The sequence below is a fragment of the Podarcis gaigeae genome (genome assembly GCF_964106915.1).
Source record: "Podarcis gaigeae genome assembly, chromosome: 14".
NCBI classification, from domain to species: Eukaryota; Metazoa; Chordata; class Lepidosauria; order Squamata; family Lacertidae; genus Podarcis; species Podarcis gaigeae.
Window position 1 is genome coordinate 26,409,441 of NC_139690.1, and position 18,656 is coordinate 26,428,096.

Below are 18,656 nucleotides of genomic sequence, written 5' to 3' on the forward strand. Positions count from 1 at the left end.
GTTTTTACCATTGCCACCCTGCCTTTTCAGCAGTCAAGCTACCAGCCATCCCACTTTGCCAAAGCTCAGCCTCCTGGCATCACATGGTACTCTTCAGCAAATTAAACTGTAACAGCAGCTCCTGTTCTGCTAAGAATTGGAGTCTGGACCCATGAAAGGTCCGTTCTGTCTTGCATTTTGGGTCTGTGGTTGCCTCCAGCTGACCTGTTTGTTGAGCATTCATCCCAATTTGTTTGCAGGGAGGTTGTTTCTTGCACTTTTATCTTCATAAGAAGTCTAATTTGAGTGTCTCTCCGTGTGTGCAAATCAACTTGAATTTGTCTCTATGTGACTGAATCTCCCCAGAAAATAGCTACAGCCTGGAAGAGTCCAAATTGTAACTTGTAGCTTGATACAGTGGATGCTTATAGTTGTAGCTTTCATTGGAAATGTTGGGAATAACAAAACAGATCTAGTCTTAATTCCCTGTGTATTTCATCATTCATCAAGGTTATTTATTTATTTATTTATTTATATTTGATACCTAAGGTTTAGTGATCTAATATTTACATTTAATAAAAGCTGTTCAAAACATTCATCCCTTCTGTAGATGGAGGTGTGGAGAGCAAGAAAGGGGAAGTCCCAGCTCCTCCTCTTTATCCAAAGTCCGGGCCCACCTCCACCTCAAGCAAGGGAAGAGGAGGAAGCAAGGGCAACATTGCTCCACCCCCATCCTGCATCTCTGTTATTTCGCCCAAGAAATCAAAGTTGCCCCTAATTCAGGCAATTCAGAACCGGGCATTGTCCAAGTCTTCTTCCATGGTGCTAAAGGTACGACAGAATCATTTCCATCCTGTAAATGTTGGGTATCCATTTGATTCATAGCACCCAGCTACATAACCCCAGTTATGTATAAAGCCACCAAGCAATTTTAATATGGCCTTCTACAACCTAGTGCCCTCCAGAGGTTGTTGGACTCCCAACACCCTTCAAGTCCAGCCAATGCACTGATGGGAGTTCTGATCCAAAATATACGTATGGTACGCACCAGATTTGGAAAGGCTGATATAGCATTCAGGACTCCGTATGCAGATGGGTTTTCCTAGGGATGGAGCTGCCCTCTCTATTGAAGTGAACAGGGAATCCCTCACAGACTCCAAATGTAGATTGAGACACATTGTCAGGACAGAGCTATGTCCAGTTGTCTGAAGCAAACTGAAACTGGAACTCAGTGGTCAGAGTCAGGGTCAGAGACACACAAATGTCAGGAAGACCTTGTTGCTCAGGCAAGGTCTTACAACAAAGAGGAATCCTTTTTATAGCTGTTCCTGTCAAGGAGGACTTAGTAGCCAGTCCAGAGTCTGCTACTGCTAGGAAGGTGTTCCAAGCTGCACATTTGCTAGATCATGGAACAGCTGCACAGAGAGCTGTGTGTTCCTAGTTCTAGCTGTGCCAACCCCATGAGAGTCCTCCTGACACACAAACTTTCTTACGTCATTACGTCATGATTGGTCATGTTAGCCCCTGGCCTCTTCCCCAATAGCTTTCTCAGTGCACATTTAGATAAACATTATTCTTCTTCAGTTGACCCATAAGATATTTTATTTCTCTTTTGAGATTGATCAAGACCGTCCTTGCATTGACAACGTTATTAGTATTATTGTTGTTGTTAGCAGTATTTATAATCCGCCCTTCGACCCAAAGGTTTCTAGGGTGGTACACAAAATTCAACATGACAATATTGGATAAAAAGCAATAACACCAAAAGTAATAAGCCCTTAAATCACTCATTTCCATAGGCCTGAAGGAATAAATACATCTAGTGAGGTCTAGATAAGGTGAAGGGCATCTGTATCTCCAGTGGGAGGAAATTTCACAGCAGGAGCCAATGCAGAGCTTGAAGGATCAGTAACACATTATCTCACATTGCACACAGCTGCAGCTTCTGGACCATCTTCAAGGGAAGCCCCACATAGAGCACATTTCGGTACCCTAAATAAAACTGCAGCCCTTGTGCTACCAGAGCTTATAATATCGTAGCTAGGCTAGATTCATGTTGAATTGGTAGTCACAATATTCTAGGATTTGGATCCTTAGGATGTCATTGTAGGTATTTAATGGGACAGCATGTCTCCACTGCTTGTTTTACTTCCTTTACGTCTTTCACTCTTTCCATAGACCACAGAAATAACATCATCTCCGACCTTCCAGAATCTCTCTTTAGAGTTTGAGATACCAGTTCGCAAGGGAGCCATAGACTACACGGCTCTTGATCTCCAAGGGTTTAAAAATCATTGCTGCTTATTCTGGGGAAGTGTCCTTTCCTTCTTGGAGCACGTCTCTAACTTTTTGAAGGACTATGCTGTTCCCTCCGCCATCGTCAAGGGGAAGAGAGTGATGGAGATCATTCCAGATTTTGAGCTGAACCAGAGGCCAACTAAGGAGGAAATTCTCTCTGTGATAAAGAACATTTCGGCGGTCAAAAAGCTCTTAAGTAAACCTGGCCAGAGATACAAAGGCCAAAATGGCACTGCAGTAGCAGCTACCAAGATACAGGCATTATGGAGGTGTTACAAATTCAGAAAAGCCTACATCACCTTCAGGCAGCAGCAATGGGCCTCGGGAGTGATTGCCATCTCTTGGCTTGTGCATGTTCACCGGGGGCGTGTCAGAAATACTCTGAAGGAATCGCGACAGAGACACCTGGAGAATTTCTACATCAGGGCCAAGGTGTGCAAGGCTGCCAGCTGTTCTGGCAGTGCTCCTTCTCTAAACATCACTTGCTTGAGTGGTTGCGTTAAAATGCTACTATTTTTTCATTTAACTGTACACATGTCCAAGCACATTTCATCCTTCATTAGATGTTCAGTCTTCTGTGCATAAGTTCTCTCCTCAACCCCCTCTTCTCACAAAAAGGAGCGGGGGGGGGGGGTTTCCACCCAGAACTGCTGCCTGTTTCCTCCCCTCTACATACTAGGGGGGCAATTCTTTTTTTTTCTACTTGGGTCACTCTAGTTAGAAAACTATCTAGTTTTTCTAAATGGATTGACAGAGGCTGAAATTAGACGTCGCAATGAATGTGGTATTGTGGCTGAAAATGGCAACCCTATTACATTTCCCCTCCCCATAATTCTATATATTTGTGCATATTGTTCATATTCTTCTTAACATAAAAAAAATTTAAGTGGGGTACAAGAGTACAATAATAAACAGCTAAAAATGAAGAGATGCATATAAAAATACAGTGAAATACTCAATCATCTCTCTTAACTTGCACAATCTGAAAAAACTTTTCAACATCCAGGCTTTCATCATATTCTGAATCACACCCCTTTATCCTGGCCATTGAGACCTAAGATGTGTGTTTCAGGACCCACCCTATTCCTGAGACTAATAACTTTAATAATAAAAATATTAATAAATTTGGAATGAGCCTAACATGGGCAGTGTCCAGTGAAATGCTTCTGTTGGTGCAACAAAACGTGCCCCATCTCTCTCCTCTAGGCCCTTCCCAAGTCTGGAGAGTTGGGTCACTCTAGGGCAGACTGGGAGGCCACTTAGGGAGAGCAGTTGGACAGGAAATTCCCTTTTATGGCCAAAAGTAGCAAAAGCATTTTGTTGGATACCACCCTGTGCTTCCATTTAGAAATGGTACAGGGGAGTGTAGGGTGTACTTGATTCAGTGCTGCCATTTTGGGTAGCAAAGCACACATCTGTCTTCCAGTCTAGTTCCACTCTTTTCTCCCTTCATCTATGTTTTCTCTCTGCCTGACCTTTCCTCTCCCCTTACACCTGTGCTGTGCACTTGATTTGGGGGGGGGGGGGCGGTTGGAGGGTGGAGAGAATTCTCACTTGCTTCTGTAGCAGTCCCTACTTTGTCAGAAAGTACTTAAGTTTGCAGACAGGCTTTTAATTAGTGCTCACCATTTCATTTATGTTTGCTTTCTTTTTTTTCATTCATATTCTGTTAATTAAGTGATCAGCCTCTAATCTTCCCCTGCCAGTAGCTTCATGTAGCCATCTAATTAAATTAATTGGGGAAGATGTTTTAAGTATGTGATTAAATCAATTAATATAATTTATGCCTGGCTTAACTGTACAGTGGGAAAAGGGAAGGGGGGGAGGGAAACAGCTGAAGTTTGACTGGATTGTATCCGCCACAGCTTCCCCCTGTCACTGATCAATGCCTTCTCTTGATTTTTAGCATCTGGCCGCCAACTGGAATCGCATCAGGACCTCTAGGAGGACCATTATCCATATCCCATCATTAGGTATAACGCTTTTGTCTCTGGATCTATCAGCAACCTCTATTACCCACCACATTATGACTCCTTGATTGAGTTCAAGGAAGGCCCTTGTTTTATTCAAATTGGTCTCGGCAGGAAAATGTTGTCGACATGATGAGAGTAATAACACAGGGCCTTCGCTTGAAACGGCGTTTAATTTGGGGATTAAGCAAATAAAGTCATTATGTAGAGGCCGCTATTCAGTGGAGAGGTGATTTGCTGTAATTCGCTTTCATCTGTATGAAATGAACTAAAAAGTTGTATTTTCCCCTCCCTTCTTCCCCCCTCCCCTCCCCTCAATATAGCAGATAATGTTTCCAGTATCCGTTAATGACAGGGGGGACATGGGCTTGCCTGCTTCGTTGCTATTACACCAATAAACTGGGGTCTCGCTTGCGCCCTGTTTTTAATCAAATGTGCAGTCAAAATGATAAGCTGCATTCTCTGAAATTATTTAGTTCTAATTACGAGCAGATGGGATGCTTTATTTGCACCTTGGGCGCCTGAGCAAAAGGAGATGCTATGTGCACAAGAATAATTAAGAAGTTGAATAGTGGGGTTTTTCCCCCCATACTTAAATAATCTGCAGTTTCATGTTAATTAGCGCTAATGTAATTATTTAATTACATTTATGAATTGGGGGGCTTTAAAAAGTCTTTCCTGGAAAGTGATGGGGTAGCCTGAGTGTTTTTTCAAAAGGGTAGAAATATTCTCTCTAGGAAATTGGTGAAAATATAAGCCATGGTCACAGATTTTAAAATCCACTTAAATTCAGGAAATCTAGTTGGCTTAATCCAAAGGAGTGAAAACTATGTAAGAAGTATTAAATGCTTCTCTTCAATATATGCATCTTTGCTCTTGCTTATGGTTTCAGCTTGACGGGGGGGGGGGGGGGGCGGAACCTCTGGGGTGACTTGGCTGGCACAAAATGAACAGAATGAAGGGGCAATTTCATAGCTGTGAATGTCCCAACAATTGTTTGCAATCCGTTGGTCTTATTCAGTCATTCCTCTTCAAAGCCACATGTAAAGTGTCACAGTGGTTTGGAATATGCAGCCTAGCTTTCTTTTCTATCATAGTACCTTATCATTTTATTTTGTAGTTTCTACTGCTCTTGACCTAAAATGCAAAGAGGAGTTGGGCAATAATTTTTATGGCTGGGAAACAAACATTTTTAGATCTTCGGAATCAGACGTCAGCAATATTACCACATGCTTAGTGCTTTTAGAAGTCCTTTCTAATTCTTTTGATATAATAAAAATAGATGAAGATTTTTCTGCAAGTGAGCCCCATTAATATTCTATATAACCTTTTGCTTTCTGTTACCTCTAGCAAAATATACAAATGTCATTGGAGATTATGCAAATGTCTTGAAGATGTTTTTTAAAGAAATAATTTGTTTCTCCTTTTTGAGAACATTTGACAGAAAAATAAAATGTTGGTGCTATAACTAAAGGGGTAGCAATTAGCGTCTTTAGAATATTTGCACTTTAAAAAGACCATTTCCGTTTCAAAATTGACATTTTGCCTGATCTATGGAGGGCACTTTCTGGCATCCAGGAACCAAACAAATTCTATGTAAGTATCCCACTGAGTTCTATGTGACTTACTCCCTAGTAAGGCTGAGAGAGATACTCCATTCAGTTTGCATTTGAAGATGTATATAGCTAAAGTGTACTTCCTGAAACAATATGTAAACTGAAACACAGTCATCCTTCCATATTTTAATGTACCCAAATTTTGCAATGCAATCAAGTAATGTGTTGAAAAATGCATATATTAGGTAAATGCATTATGTTACGAGAAATCACTTCCCAAAATGTGTGTATTAGGTGACATTGCATACAATAATCTATATATAAAGATAACTTTGCACTAAAATGCTGGTGAATTTTCAGGACATAAAAAAAAAGAATCCACAAACTAATGTAACACTTTTAGCTCTTCTTTCTTTCTTTCTTTCTTTCTTTCTTTCTTTCTTTCTTTCTCTCTTTCTCTCTTTCTCTCTTTCTCTCTTTTAAAGGAATCTTTTTCAGCTTTTAATACAACTCCACCATAAATATTTGTATCAAATGGATACTTAACTGTTGTTTTTACCACACTATCAGACCACTCCTCTCCACTCACAAGTGTGTGTTGGTATAAAAAAACCAAACATCATTTTTGTCCATATGGCAAGTAGCCACATCCTTAGATTGGCAATCATAACTATACGTACTGGACATAAATTCAGATGAGTGAGGCATTTTTCCCAGTTTGTCAGTTTCTCTGTAGCAGCAAATGCTTGAGAAAAAGAATCACCACAGTACACAAAAAGAATTATCACATAGCACAAAACATGCCATTAAACTGGTATTTCTGGAACGTTATGTTGGCGTTTGCTAATGTTTCAGCTTGGGCAGCAGGCTAAACTTGCATTTCACAATATTTGTAGATAAAGCTAAAGCAAATATATTTGTTCCTTTGCTGCTTTTGTGTGCAAGCCATGTTACTGGCAACTTTGTCTTTGAAAGAGTCAGTCACTTTAAGAATAGAAATGAAAGTGCAAAAAATCAAAGCACACCATGTGCCCTTCCTTGATCACGGTGTATCTTGTGAATGTTATGCTTTGATTCTTGAGCATCAAGGAACAGTATTGTTGAGGAACAGCCATAATTCTAACATTAATAGTTTGCCTGAGTTTAAGAGACACTTGTTGAGAGTGCAGGATGGGGAGACAATGCATTTTCTGTAAGCAGCTTGCTATAATGATGCTTTCTCTTTAAAAAACAGCTGGTATTAAAAATGGTGTGCATATAGTTTTTAACTTATGTAAACCTTTGGAATTGGAAAAACGAAATGACATTTTGATTAGTTGGGTATGTGGTTCATTTTTCTCTGTACATATTCAGCTTATCTTGATGGCAGTACAGGCAAAATGCCTTGTAAATTTTCAGTGCAATTTTGGGGAAATAAAATCACTCCATCAACAACAATTTATTCATCTATTGACCATAATATTTAACAAGCCAAAGACAGGTCAAGGGGGGAAATGTAGTAATCGGTTTCAAAAATAATTTGAATTATCAAGCATTAAAAGTCTAGTATTAATAACAATATTTAAGAATTTAGCTAATAACAAATGATATTTTCCCTTTGAAATGTCATCTTAGTGGCCCATTTCATTTGCAGTAATACTGAAGGGCAGTAACATAGGTTGCATTCATTGTGAGAGAATTTCTGTGATTTTAGAATAATTCTTCCACTTGGATGTTTTATTTTCAAATGAATGACAGATCCCCTCCCTGCACTACATAATATTTAATATTTAAATCTATGGCTGTGCTTAATCTACTGCCTTGTCCAGTTCCCTTCCATTATCTGTCGTAACCTCTAGGAAATCTCCCGATTACACAGAGGACCGTTCTATGAACACATTAGGCAAATGCCATAGTGGGATGCAGTTCTTCAATAAAATACATTCCATCCTGTTTCCTAAATTAACATGTGAATTTTAAAAATTAATACTACTTTTGAAATTTCAATAAGGCGTTCCGGCCATGATTTATGGGTTATGATGGTGCAGAAAGGGGTTCTCACCAAGTCAAATGCTGGGCTATTGTGGTGTTACATCCTAATAAAATAAACAGTTCTGCTCCTCAGCACAGCTCTGGTGAAGCTGCATATAATGTGTGATTATGGAAGCATTCCCTTCTCCCCTTAACCCCACTAACTCATCTTAAACCTCCTTTAGCTGTTGAATGGGAGTTTTGTTTCTGACTACTGCACAGTTTTGCTACACATGTGCAGAGCAGTGAGGGTCACAAAGGCAGTTCCTCAGTACAAGGAGCCCTGCTTGGCAGTTCCTAGAAGGCTGTGATCTTACTGTGAGACCAGTGGATTTCCAGAATAAAACCTAGCATCTACTCGTGGGCTGAATGTGGCTGCCTGGAGAAGATCTGCCTTTTAGACCCAAGTCCACCAGCATCCTTCAGCAGATCACAGTTTCCTGTTGTATAATTTTTTTTTTACATATAGATGCCTCTGTGGTAGTTAAGTTGGCAGGCGGCTGGATTCTCACCACTGGTGCTGTGCTTTTCAGTGTGCCCATCCTCCCCATAAGCAAGTAAAAAAGTGGGGAATGGGCAGGAGATTTGGACCCTCTAGTAATATTCATGAGCTCCACAGAGAGCTTCTGAAGATTTACTGCTCAATTTCTGCTCATAATTCTCCTTTGGAAATGTGTAGTCTTCATGCACATTGCAGCAATATTGCTATCTCTACTATATGCTCATAACATGGGGCTGCTCAGTCGGTAGAGCATGAGGCTTTTAATTCCAGGGTCGTGGGTTCAAGTGCCAGGTTGGGCAAAAGATTCCTGCATTTCAGGGGTTGGACTAGATGACCCCTGTGACCTCTCCCAACTCTGTGATTCTACACTTCTATGTTTTTGTGCTAAGGCCGCCTTTGCCTGCCTGATGCCCTCCATATATTTTAGACTGCAACTGGGATTAATGGGAGTTGTAGTTCAAAGAAAATGGAGGGCACCAGGTCTATGAAGGCTGTGCTAAGATTTGCCACCCATCCACCAATGCTTCCTTTAAGGTACCAGAGGCTTCTCACTATTAGAATCAGGTAGGTGTGTGCTGTGGGAAGGTCAGGCTGTACCTCATATCTCCTGGTTTAGGGATTCCTGGTCGTGACACCAGGATAATGTCACAAACAGTGCACATGGCACTATTAATTAAGGACATGCATCCTGATAGCTTATTCAGACCAGCTTGGCGTGTTAGTTTCAAAACAGATTTCTGTTTTTCTTGTCAAGCTTTGGCAGATTTTGCTTTTTCACTCAGGATCTAATAATTAATCATCATGTTGGGGAGCAGAAGGAACTTCCCTTTAGGGGAAACTGCTGGGCTACCTTTCACCTTCCATTGTGGCTCATAGTTTGGTTTGCTCACGTGAGCATCTGGAAAGGATTTGCTAAACTTTCTCCTTGCTCTGCTACCATCTTGTTGCACCTTTGGTTATTCCTTCAGATCGTCCAGGCCATCTGAGATGATAACTCAGATTGCTAACTTAAGTGCCTTTATTTTGGTATACGCTTCCATTTCCTCAGCCATACTCCCACACCCCAAGAAATATGTTTAGGAACACAGTATTGTGGGTTATGATATGGAGGATACTAATCCAGTTAAGGAGATTGGTTGCTTAAGGTTACTTTCTGATAGCTTCTTCTGTTAACACAAATTATAACTAAATAGAACTTGAGTTGTAGCATATGCCATACACCTTTACATAGTCTTTACCTGATGTTAGATATGAACGACAGAGAAAAGCTTTTGTTTTCATACTCTGCATGTAAATTTTCCAAAAGCTCTGTTTACTGTTGGAAGCATGATGCATACATATATATGCTCATATAATAATTTTTTTCAGTGCTCAAGTTTTGAATTTTCACCCACCCTCCCCACACAGACAAACATACAGATTTGTGTCTAGAATGTCTACTACTGCTGCTTTTCCAAAATATAAACCATTGAGGACAATTTTTCCATGTAGCATTTTTTTCCAGGAATTTTGACCACGTTTCTGAAGATTCTTGGTACATTAGTCATATGGAAAAGGCATTGCTTTAATCTTGTTAGCAAACCATTCAAGAACCCACATCAAGCCTGTGTTTGTTAAGCAGCACTTGCTATTGATTTCATGACAGGTCTTTCTTTTGCCAATTGATCTTTTTTGTTTGTTTACATTAGGACAGTTTTTAGGCAGGCTAACATTGAATTAGCTAAGTTTAAAGTTGTAAATTGGACATACTAACAAGGCGCTATGTATATACCATTTTGAAGGAAATAATGTCATTGGTTTGTAGTAATGGTTCTATCTTTGACAGTTTATGCATCCTATGTACTCATTTTCAGTCTGATAACAAAGAAAAGGTTTGCCATCCCCTAAGCAGTGTGTTCTGGGGAACCCCACACAAGTTTTACTTTAACAAACGGGGAGCAGAAGTCCTTAGTTGAATGGGTGAAAAGTGTTCCTGATGTCACAGCTGTTATAAACTAAATATGCATTTAATGAGAGAGAGAGTGTGTGCGAAACTGCAAAAAAGAAAAAACAACTTATAAAGGAAAATGTCTCAAGTTGCTCTATCAAAAAAGAGCCTTGCTTTTAATGAGTTATTTATCTTTTACATTTTTAAAATTAAAATACATATGGATGCATTTTGGTCTGCTGAATGAATTTTATGTAGATTTAACATCACAGTCTCCTTTTAACATGGTTCTGTTTGTGTGTGGTATTATCCAATAATAATGCAAATAACCTAGTTTTGTTCATTGTCTTCTGTTACGCAAAACCTTAGTCCATGGCTTGCTTTTGGAGAAGTGATAGTAAACAAGACAATTAAAAATCTTAAATTAGGAATGCTATGTTTGAACCTGGGGATGCCTCATTTCTCCTGTTTCTGAACAGTATTACAGAGAGATGTGGATATTTTAGGCACTTAGAGATTCTTTAAAAGGCTATAGATTAGGTTTCCACTAAAGGGGGAGGGAAATCTAGGCTCCTGCTCTGTTTAATGGAAGTATAATTTGCTGTAATTCACAGGAAAGAATTTTGACTGCCACATTCAGAAGGAATCCAAGACACAGTTTTATCACATTTCAGTTGGATTCAAAGCCCAGTGCATGTTTGTGATTTTGAGTGTGCACAGTAATGTTTTCCATACTTTCTTATTTATTATTTGGATTGTGTAGCTTCATCATGGTGGTCTTGAGGTCTTTTTAGGCAAAAAATGTCTGGACAACTTTTTTACCAAATATCAACTTCATATGTGGACAGGCTTTGTTCTAAGCAGTGAAGCTGCTACGAAACCTTGACATCAAAATTTCCTAGGTGAGACAAAGAACACAGCCATCCAAGTGTACAATCCTAGGTTTAAATTTGGGGCTGTAGTCAACTAAGTGTTATACAGAGTAGGCCAGTTGAAATTAATGGACCCAAGTTAGGCATATACATTAATTTCAAAGAGTTTACTCTGAGTATGACTAGCACTGGATACAGCCCCATGTGTGGAGATCATTGCAAGTGCAATTTGCAGATAATGTGTTGTTGTGGCTTCTTTCAGGGTATGCACATTCTGTTCGAGAGGCGACTCCTGATTTCACTATTTATCAGGGGACACAGTTTGGAAGACTCTGTGAAATACGAGGTACAGACATGCTCCTACTTGTCATACATCCTTCATGTTTCCCAAAAGAAAAAAAGACCCATTTCAGTTGGATACGTGTTTTCAAGCCAAGGCAAGCAACCATTTGTTGCCACCAAAGACATATTATTCATTATAGTCACTTATGGACCACTTCCCATCAAGGATCCCAAAGCAGTTTATGGGATACAATTCCAACTCTAAAGTCACCATGATGGGAATAGATTTAAGAGTAACCATTGTGCAATGATTTTGGTTCTTCCTTGAAAGCTGATTCCAGACAGGGGTGTTGAGGCAATACTGTTTGGCACCTTGGCCTTTGGCTAATGGCAGGAATGGCAATGGCACCCACAAAGGCCTGCATTGGTGCCCTGAGGAAGGGACTCCCAAATTTAAGCTTTTGCGTTATTTTATAAAAAGTACCTAGTCCTCCTAGAAATAAGGCTATGAAGCAAAATGTGCGGGTACCCTTCCATGTGATTTCTGTGAAATGAGCCAGCCTGGCTGTTCCTACGTGTCAGAACTGAATGAAGTCAGACCTGTGATTGATAAGTGATTTGTTTGGGCACGCAGCAATAGAACCCTGGGGTTCTAAAAAAGCACTTCCACCCTCCCCTTTACTGCACTTTCCCTCCTTCAGTCTTATTTTCTAGTAGCTTTTGGAATCCCCACCATTTGCCGTTCCTTTCCCCCCCAGCAACCAGGACACATCTTTCCTGTTGTGGGTTTGTCTGATATGAGGTACTCCCTAGAAGTTGTTTTCTGCAAATACTATTGCACAATAAGTGCAGGTAGATGTTAAATAATCCCCTCCTGAAATGGGAAATGCAAAATGTGAAAACTTTGCAAAGAGGCTTAGGTATGTCTCCTATTGGGCAGGAGTTAATGTTCAGGCACTCATTAAGAATTCACTGTAAAGTTAACATGTAGTACAGTGGTATATGTCACAATTTCAAAAGTGTTTGCATTTAATGACACTTGCTCCCTGCTAAGTGGGTGCAGAATAGCAGCTTAGGGTAAGATTGGTATTGAGGGGAACAGTTCTTTTGTGCCTTTAACAGGTATATTTCCACAATCAGGACCAGAGACTGTGGCTTACTTCCCATAGTAAACATAAGGTTGCCCCTGGAGGGGCAGAGAGCAGCAATGGCTGTACTCCATCTAATTTTGTATTGTGTCATGCCCCCAATGTTTTGTTATATACCATGCCCCATAGCAGCTGTTTTGTGACTGATTCCCTTAGCACTCTCAAGATCCAAACTATGCCCTCTGGTCTGAAAAAGATTGGCAGCTTGTACCTTTGCTGTGCCTAGGTTGGATTACTACTATGTAAATAGAACTGTATCTGAGGAATCTTTAGGTGCTTAAGTTGGTCCCGAAAGCCGCCACCTAGCCATGGGATCACATTACACCAATCCTGCAATTTGCTTCCAGACACAATTCAAAGCATTACCCTTTGGCATATTACCCCACTCCCATGGGAGCAGCCACCGAGACCATATAACACTGGTCTTGAAAGACCTACATTGGCTCCCAGTATGTTTCCGAGCACAATTCAAAGTGTTTGTGCTGACCTTTAAAGCCCTAAACCGCCTCAGTCCAGTATACCTGAAGGAGCATCTCCACCTCCATCGTTCTGCCCGGACACTGAGGTCTAGCGCCAAGGGCCTTCTGGCAGTTCCCTCACTGCGAGAAGCCAAGTTACAGGGAATCAGGCAGAGGGCCTTCTCGGTAGTGGCACCCGCCCTGTGTAACGCCCTCCCTCCAGATGTCAAAGAGAACAACTACCAGACTTTTAGAAGACATCTGAAGGCAGCCCTGTTTAGGGAAGCTTTTAATGTCTGATGGATTACTGTATTTTAATATTTTGTTGGAAGGCACCCAGATGGGTGGGGTATGAATCATCATCATCATCATCATGATGCATGTTCCCTAAGATAAGAAGGAGTGTCCCTTCTTATTGACTATGCCCAGACTATGAAACTCATGTTTGATTAGCTCCATTCCTTGCTTTTTTTGTGCTAGTCATTCAAGACCTTTTTATTCTGGCAGACTTTTGTTGTATGTAGCTGATAATTATTTGTATGTCTTAGTTTTAATTGCTGATCCTGTTGCTTTTTGATTGTTTTATAAAATTGTAATTTTTAAATGTTCTCAGTGGTGGTTGTGCACCAGACGGGTGGGGTAGAAATGTTTTAATAAATACATTTTCCAAAAAAGTCAAATGTGGGTGCTCGGCATTATGCGGAATTGAAGCTATAAATAATTTCACAACAAGGTTTTCCTTTGAAGGGTTGCAAGGAGGTGTTCCCTTATTTAAAGTATTCAAAAGGAAATATTATAAGTGAACAGGAGACAACAAGGGACATGAACTAAACTGGGGAGGGTCCCCTGTGTGGCAGCCCTTCCTTAAGCAAAGGAACAAAGAATATTAATTTGTCAATGGGCAACTTTTCTGGCTCCCCAGAATGACATACTTTACATGATTCATTTATATTTCAGCATCATTATTATTTCATAAATGCCATTTAGTGAATTTTGCACAAAAATGTATTAGTTCTGAAAATTTACAGGAGTCTAAAATAATCACTTAATTGCCTTTATATATTATGAAGGCACTAATGTTTCGTCCTCAGTGCGGTTCTTTTATGTGGTAGTGTTTATTTTAGGAAAGATTTGTTACTTCTGAATGAATGGGAAAGTTGCAGGCACCATGTCACACTACCACTTGGAAGGCTTGCGGCTCCTTCTATTAAAAACCTCCTTCCCCCTCTTAGTTTATTGCAACTGTCTCCCACCTTTCCCCAAGGAGCTGCCTGGGAGATATTAAAAGACTACTTTCTCAAATTCCCACTTGGGTTACATGTGTATTTGGGCTGTCCCTCCAAAATGGATCTTCACCTGGGCAAAGGATAGCTTCAAATCAGCCACACAGCAGTCTACAGCATGCAGGAAATATCAGGAGACTGGAGTAATTGGGGTGTGTGTGTGTGATTATTTCAGTTATATGCCCTTGGGACTTATGCTACAGTAAGAGACCCTTAGATTTTGCCAAAAGCTTCACAGAAACCATTTTGAGGAGGATTTAAAGGAAGTGAGAAGTAACATCACCAAGGTATATTAGGAAGCATTTCCCAATATCCATGGCAGCAGAGGAGGAAGGGTAGGGTCATTCTAGGGTGCAGGTGGAAGCTGGAGCTGGGGGAGTAAAGATCACTGGCAGGGATTTAGAGACCAATGAGAGCAGAGAGAAGGGAAGGCCATGAACACTGTTCTAAGCCATGCACTGAAGACTGGTGGTTCAGCAAGTGGTGACAGCAGTGGGAAACAAATAAAAAGTTAAAGGCAAAAAAGGCAGCATTTCTAGCACGGAGTAGCTAGATTGGAGGAGTGTTTTGTGACTCACCTCTGGGAAAGATTTTCTTGGCTTCTCCATGAGTGGAGAGAACACGAAAACTCAGGAGGCAAATTGGGGAAGATGTTTTTTGTTAAGTCATATGCCTCCCTCTCCCAACACTGTGATACCTTTTCAATGTCAAAGTGTGTACAGACACTAACTAGTAGTTATTCACACATTTCCACTGTGAAATCTAGTTTGGCTTTAACATAATACGGCAGGAACATAAGAAGAGACCTGCTGGATCAGGCCAAATATCCCTCTAGGCCATCTAGATGTCCATGGGAAGCTTGCAAACAGAACCTGATAGCAAAAGCATTCTCCCCACTTGTGGTTCCCAGCACCCGGTATTCAGAGATATACTACCTCTGACAATGGAAGTAGACAGCATAGCCATCCTAGTGAGTAGCCACTGATAGCCTTATCCTCCATGAATTTGTCTAATTCCCTTTTAATGTCAGGTGTGTCTTCCTGGGGAGAGCATTCTGCTGTCAGGGAACCACCACTGAAAAGCCTGTTCTTGTGTTGCCACCTACTAACCTCAGAAGTGGCACACAAAAAAGAGCTTCAGATGATGACTGCAAGGTCTAAGTAGGTTCATATGGGGAGTGGTTGTCCCTAAAGTATTGTGTCTTACACACCATATTGTGTTGTACATTTGACCAAACACACTTCAAGACTTCCTTGTTACAAGATTGGGAGTTCCTTCCACCATTGGTCTGGGGAATGTATGAAACTGCTGCTTCTGCAACCTTCTCAAAGCTATAAGCTGAATCTACGTTGGTTTTTAATAGCAAATGTTTTCAAAGCCATGCACAATTCCCATCCATATTAAAACAGGTCATTCAGCTAAGTCTCCCTTGCAACACTTCTGAACTTCTAGCCAACAATCCCACACTCTGTGTTTTGTGGACTTGGCTCTGAAAACTGGCTGGTTTGTTCTACTTTCTCCAGAGAGAGAGAGAAAAAGAGAGGTTGGAGCAGAGGTGTGTGTGCACACATGTGCAAAGATACGGATATTTGTAAAATAAATAAAGTGGTTATGAAAATTAATACTGGCAAGCAAAGTTACCTTTCTACCAATAATTAACAGTGAGTCTCCTGTTCATTTGTTTGTCTTTAAGATCCTAATGTGGACGTCATCTACATTTGCCCCTACCCACTGAGCGATGAGATGCTGCACTATTACAATACATTTTTGGGTCTGCAGCCAGCTGTTATATCTGGAAGCCCTAAGGACATTGGTGACCTGCAGGACAGGTTCAAAATCCTCACCCCTGAAGCCATAAACAGCTTCCCTGTGAGTTTGTGTCTTCTAATTACTACAGCTGGGGGGAATGCCGTAAAATTAAATTGGAAATTTTATAACTTGCAACGCTCTGGTAGCAGTCAGTGAAATATTATTGCAAGTTTTAAGAGCTTCACAGATTAAGTGACTAGTTAAGACTGTTGGAAATATCCTGGTTTAGCTTTGCAGGCTGAAAGTTGAGCTGAGCTCAGCCCTTCTCCACTGGTCCCTGCCCAACGCCTGGCCTCATCTAGATCTCTGAACTTAAAGAGATTTATAATGCAATGGAAAACAAAGTACTCAGAATGCCTTCTGCTGCTCAGAGCTTCCTTCTCTACAGCTGCGCAGACAGTGGGTCCCCTCCCTCCCTTCTCTCTAGCTTTTTATTGTGGCAAAATCCAATTTAAGACTCTCTTTTTTCCCCTTGGATCGTTTAATGTCTTTAATTGAGGGGCGTTGGATATCTTGGTTGTTATGAACCCATCTAGTTGGTTTTAATTCTCTAGAATTCACTCTGAAAGGAAACTGCCACCCCACCCCATTCTTCTGCCCCTCCAACTACTGTACCCTTGCATTGTTGCATTGTTGAAGACCTTTTGATAATGCTGCAATGCAGTAAAGCTCATTTATGGCAGGGTGCGTTTGGATGCTCCTTGGATCATTTTGAACTCACTGAGCCTCAGCTGTAAGTTGGTGATCTTGGCTATATCATCAACTACAGTCCTTTGTCCCTTCCCCATTTTGTTTGTTTGTTTTTAATATTAAAAAACACTTTCCCTGCAAGATCACTGCTGCTGGGTAATTATTTGTACTATAAAACTATGATGCCTCACCATACGAGAACAGTAATCGCAACATGCAAATTTGTTGGCTCTTAAATTTTGACCTATTATAAACATATTCTTTCAGTTTAGCCAATCCATTCTTTTCATACAGTTAAGTCATCCCTTAGTTCAGTCCAAACAGCCTCCAGTTTATCAGCCTCAGTCTCGCAAAGCATTTCGGTGCACAGTGACCTTAAGGATGTTACCGACACCAGTGGGCTTCTCACCATCATAAAAGTAGGCAAAAGTGTATGTTCACATGTATATATATTTGGAGGACAAAGGGTGAATGTTGAATACCTTGCACAAGCGGGAGTGGATTCTTTGTAATACAGGCACAGTCCATTGTACTGAAGTTTTAATTGCATATTTCAATCAGGCGTACTTAAGGGTGAGAATTGTGGAGGTGGGCAGCAGTCTTCAGCTCCATATATGGAAATACATCATTAGCAGTTAATCTGCAGCACAGAGGCCCACAAAGTAAGAGGTTTGAAAAGCAGATAGACCCAGTTTTCTTTGAAGCTGGGGGTGGGGGGTGGAATCCATAAAACCTAGCAGCTAGTTCTGCATGCCTGAAAGGACTTTGGGTGTGGATTTCTCAGACAACAGCCCCTGATACCACAGGACAAAGCACTTTGGAAAGTTTGGAAACTTTCAAAGGTGTGTTGTGATATGAGGGCTGCTGTTCTAAAGAAAAATGTAAAACAACGACGCAGAAGGTTATAGTATCCAGCCAACTCACCCACTCAGATCAGCAGACTTATGTCTCGCATGACCGTGGCCATGACAGTGGGGATGTTTAGACCAGGGGTCGGCAAGGTTTACCTTGCTTGAGCCGGTTCACTGCTTGTGGTCCATGACCCCTGGTTTAGACTTTATGACACTAAGTTCTTCCCAGTGCAGTTCTAAGGTTGAAATGGGTAGGAGTTGGAGATGAGTTTGTGCACTTCTATTCATTCCTTCTAAACTCTGAGGGCTGGCCACTCCTCTGAGGAAGACCACATGGCCATGGCCATGGCCATTGCATGCACACACACATGCAGACAGGCGGGCAGACACACTCACACTCACACGCACATTCAGGCAGCTGGCAAACACACTCACACTCAGTTAGTAGTTGGGAGGGGCAGCATACAGATAGGCAGACACACACATGCTTAGCAGACCAGTGGGGAAAAGCAGGCAGGGAGATGTATGCACACACCTTAATGCAGACAGGTGAACAGCAGACTTTCCAGCATTTTTGCTCCCCATGGCAGCCCTGAGGAAGGAGGCTGTTCTCCTGCCCTAACACTATAATGTGTGGGGATGGTGACCGCAAATCAATTCAAGGCTCTTTCTATGTTGCAAAGGAGCCTCTTCTCTATCAAGTGCAGTGTTATTGCAAGGTCTTAGGGGTTCTGAAAAAGAAAGTTTCCGTCATGTTCTCTGAGCTCTAAGACACACCAATGGGAGAAAGGGTGCCCCTTTGCAGGGCAAATAGAGGCAAAGGGGCCCATTTTTTGGAGAACTGATAGGGCCCCTACAGCACCATATCAGGAACACGATAGCACCACAGTGGGGGACAACTACAGACTTTGAAATAATTTTTTAATTCCAAATTATGGGGAACTTAGCCAACAAAAAAGTCTTGGCATGGTGGATCTGGGCTACGGGTTACCCACCCCTGCTCTGAAAGGAAGTTTTAGAA

General features: G+C 41.2%; 1 protein-coding gene across 7 annotated transcripts in view; it reads left to right on the forward strand.

Moving 5' to 3' along the window:
* The window catches only part of IQCH (IQ motif containing H), a gene marked incomplete at its 5' end in the record, with an annotated part of 79,063 nt that overhangs the window by 16,904 nt on the left and 43,503 nt on the right, over positions 1 to 18,656 (forward strand). For 6 of the 7 annotated variants that reach the window (XM_083713084.1, XM_083713087.1, XM_083713088.1 and 3 more), the window contains 5 exons: positions 590 to 810; positions 2,158 to 2,709; positions 4,184 to 4,250; positions 11,377 to 11,460; positions 15,979 to 16,154. In XM_083713084.1, the coding sequence (XP_083569210.1) occupies positions 590 to 810; positions 2,158 to 2,709; positions 4,184 to 4,250; positions 11,377 to 11,460; positions 15,979 to 16,154 (1,100 nt within the window). The remainder of the gene's footprint in view (positions 1 to 589; positions 811 to 2,157; positions 2,710 to 4,183; positions 4,251 to 11,376; positions 11,461 to 15,978; positions 16,155 to 18,656) is intronic. The other variant, XM_083713085.1, reaches the window with a different exon arrangement.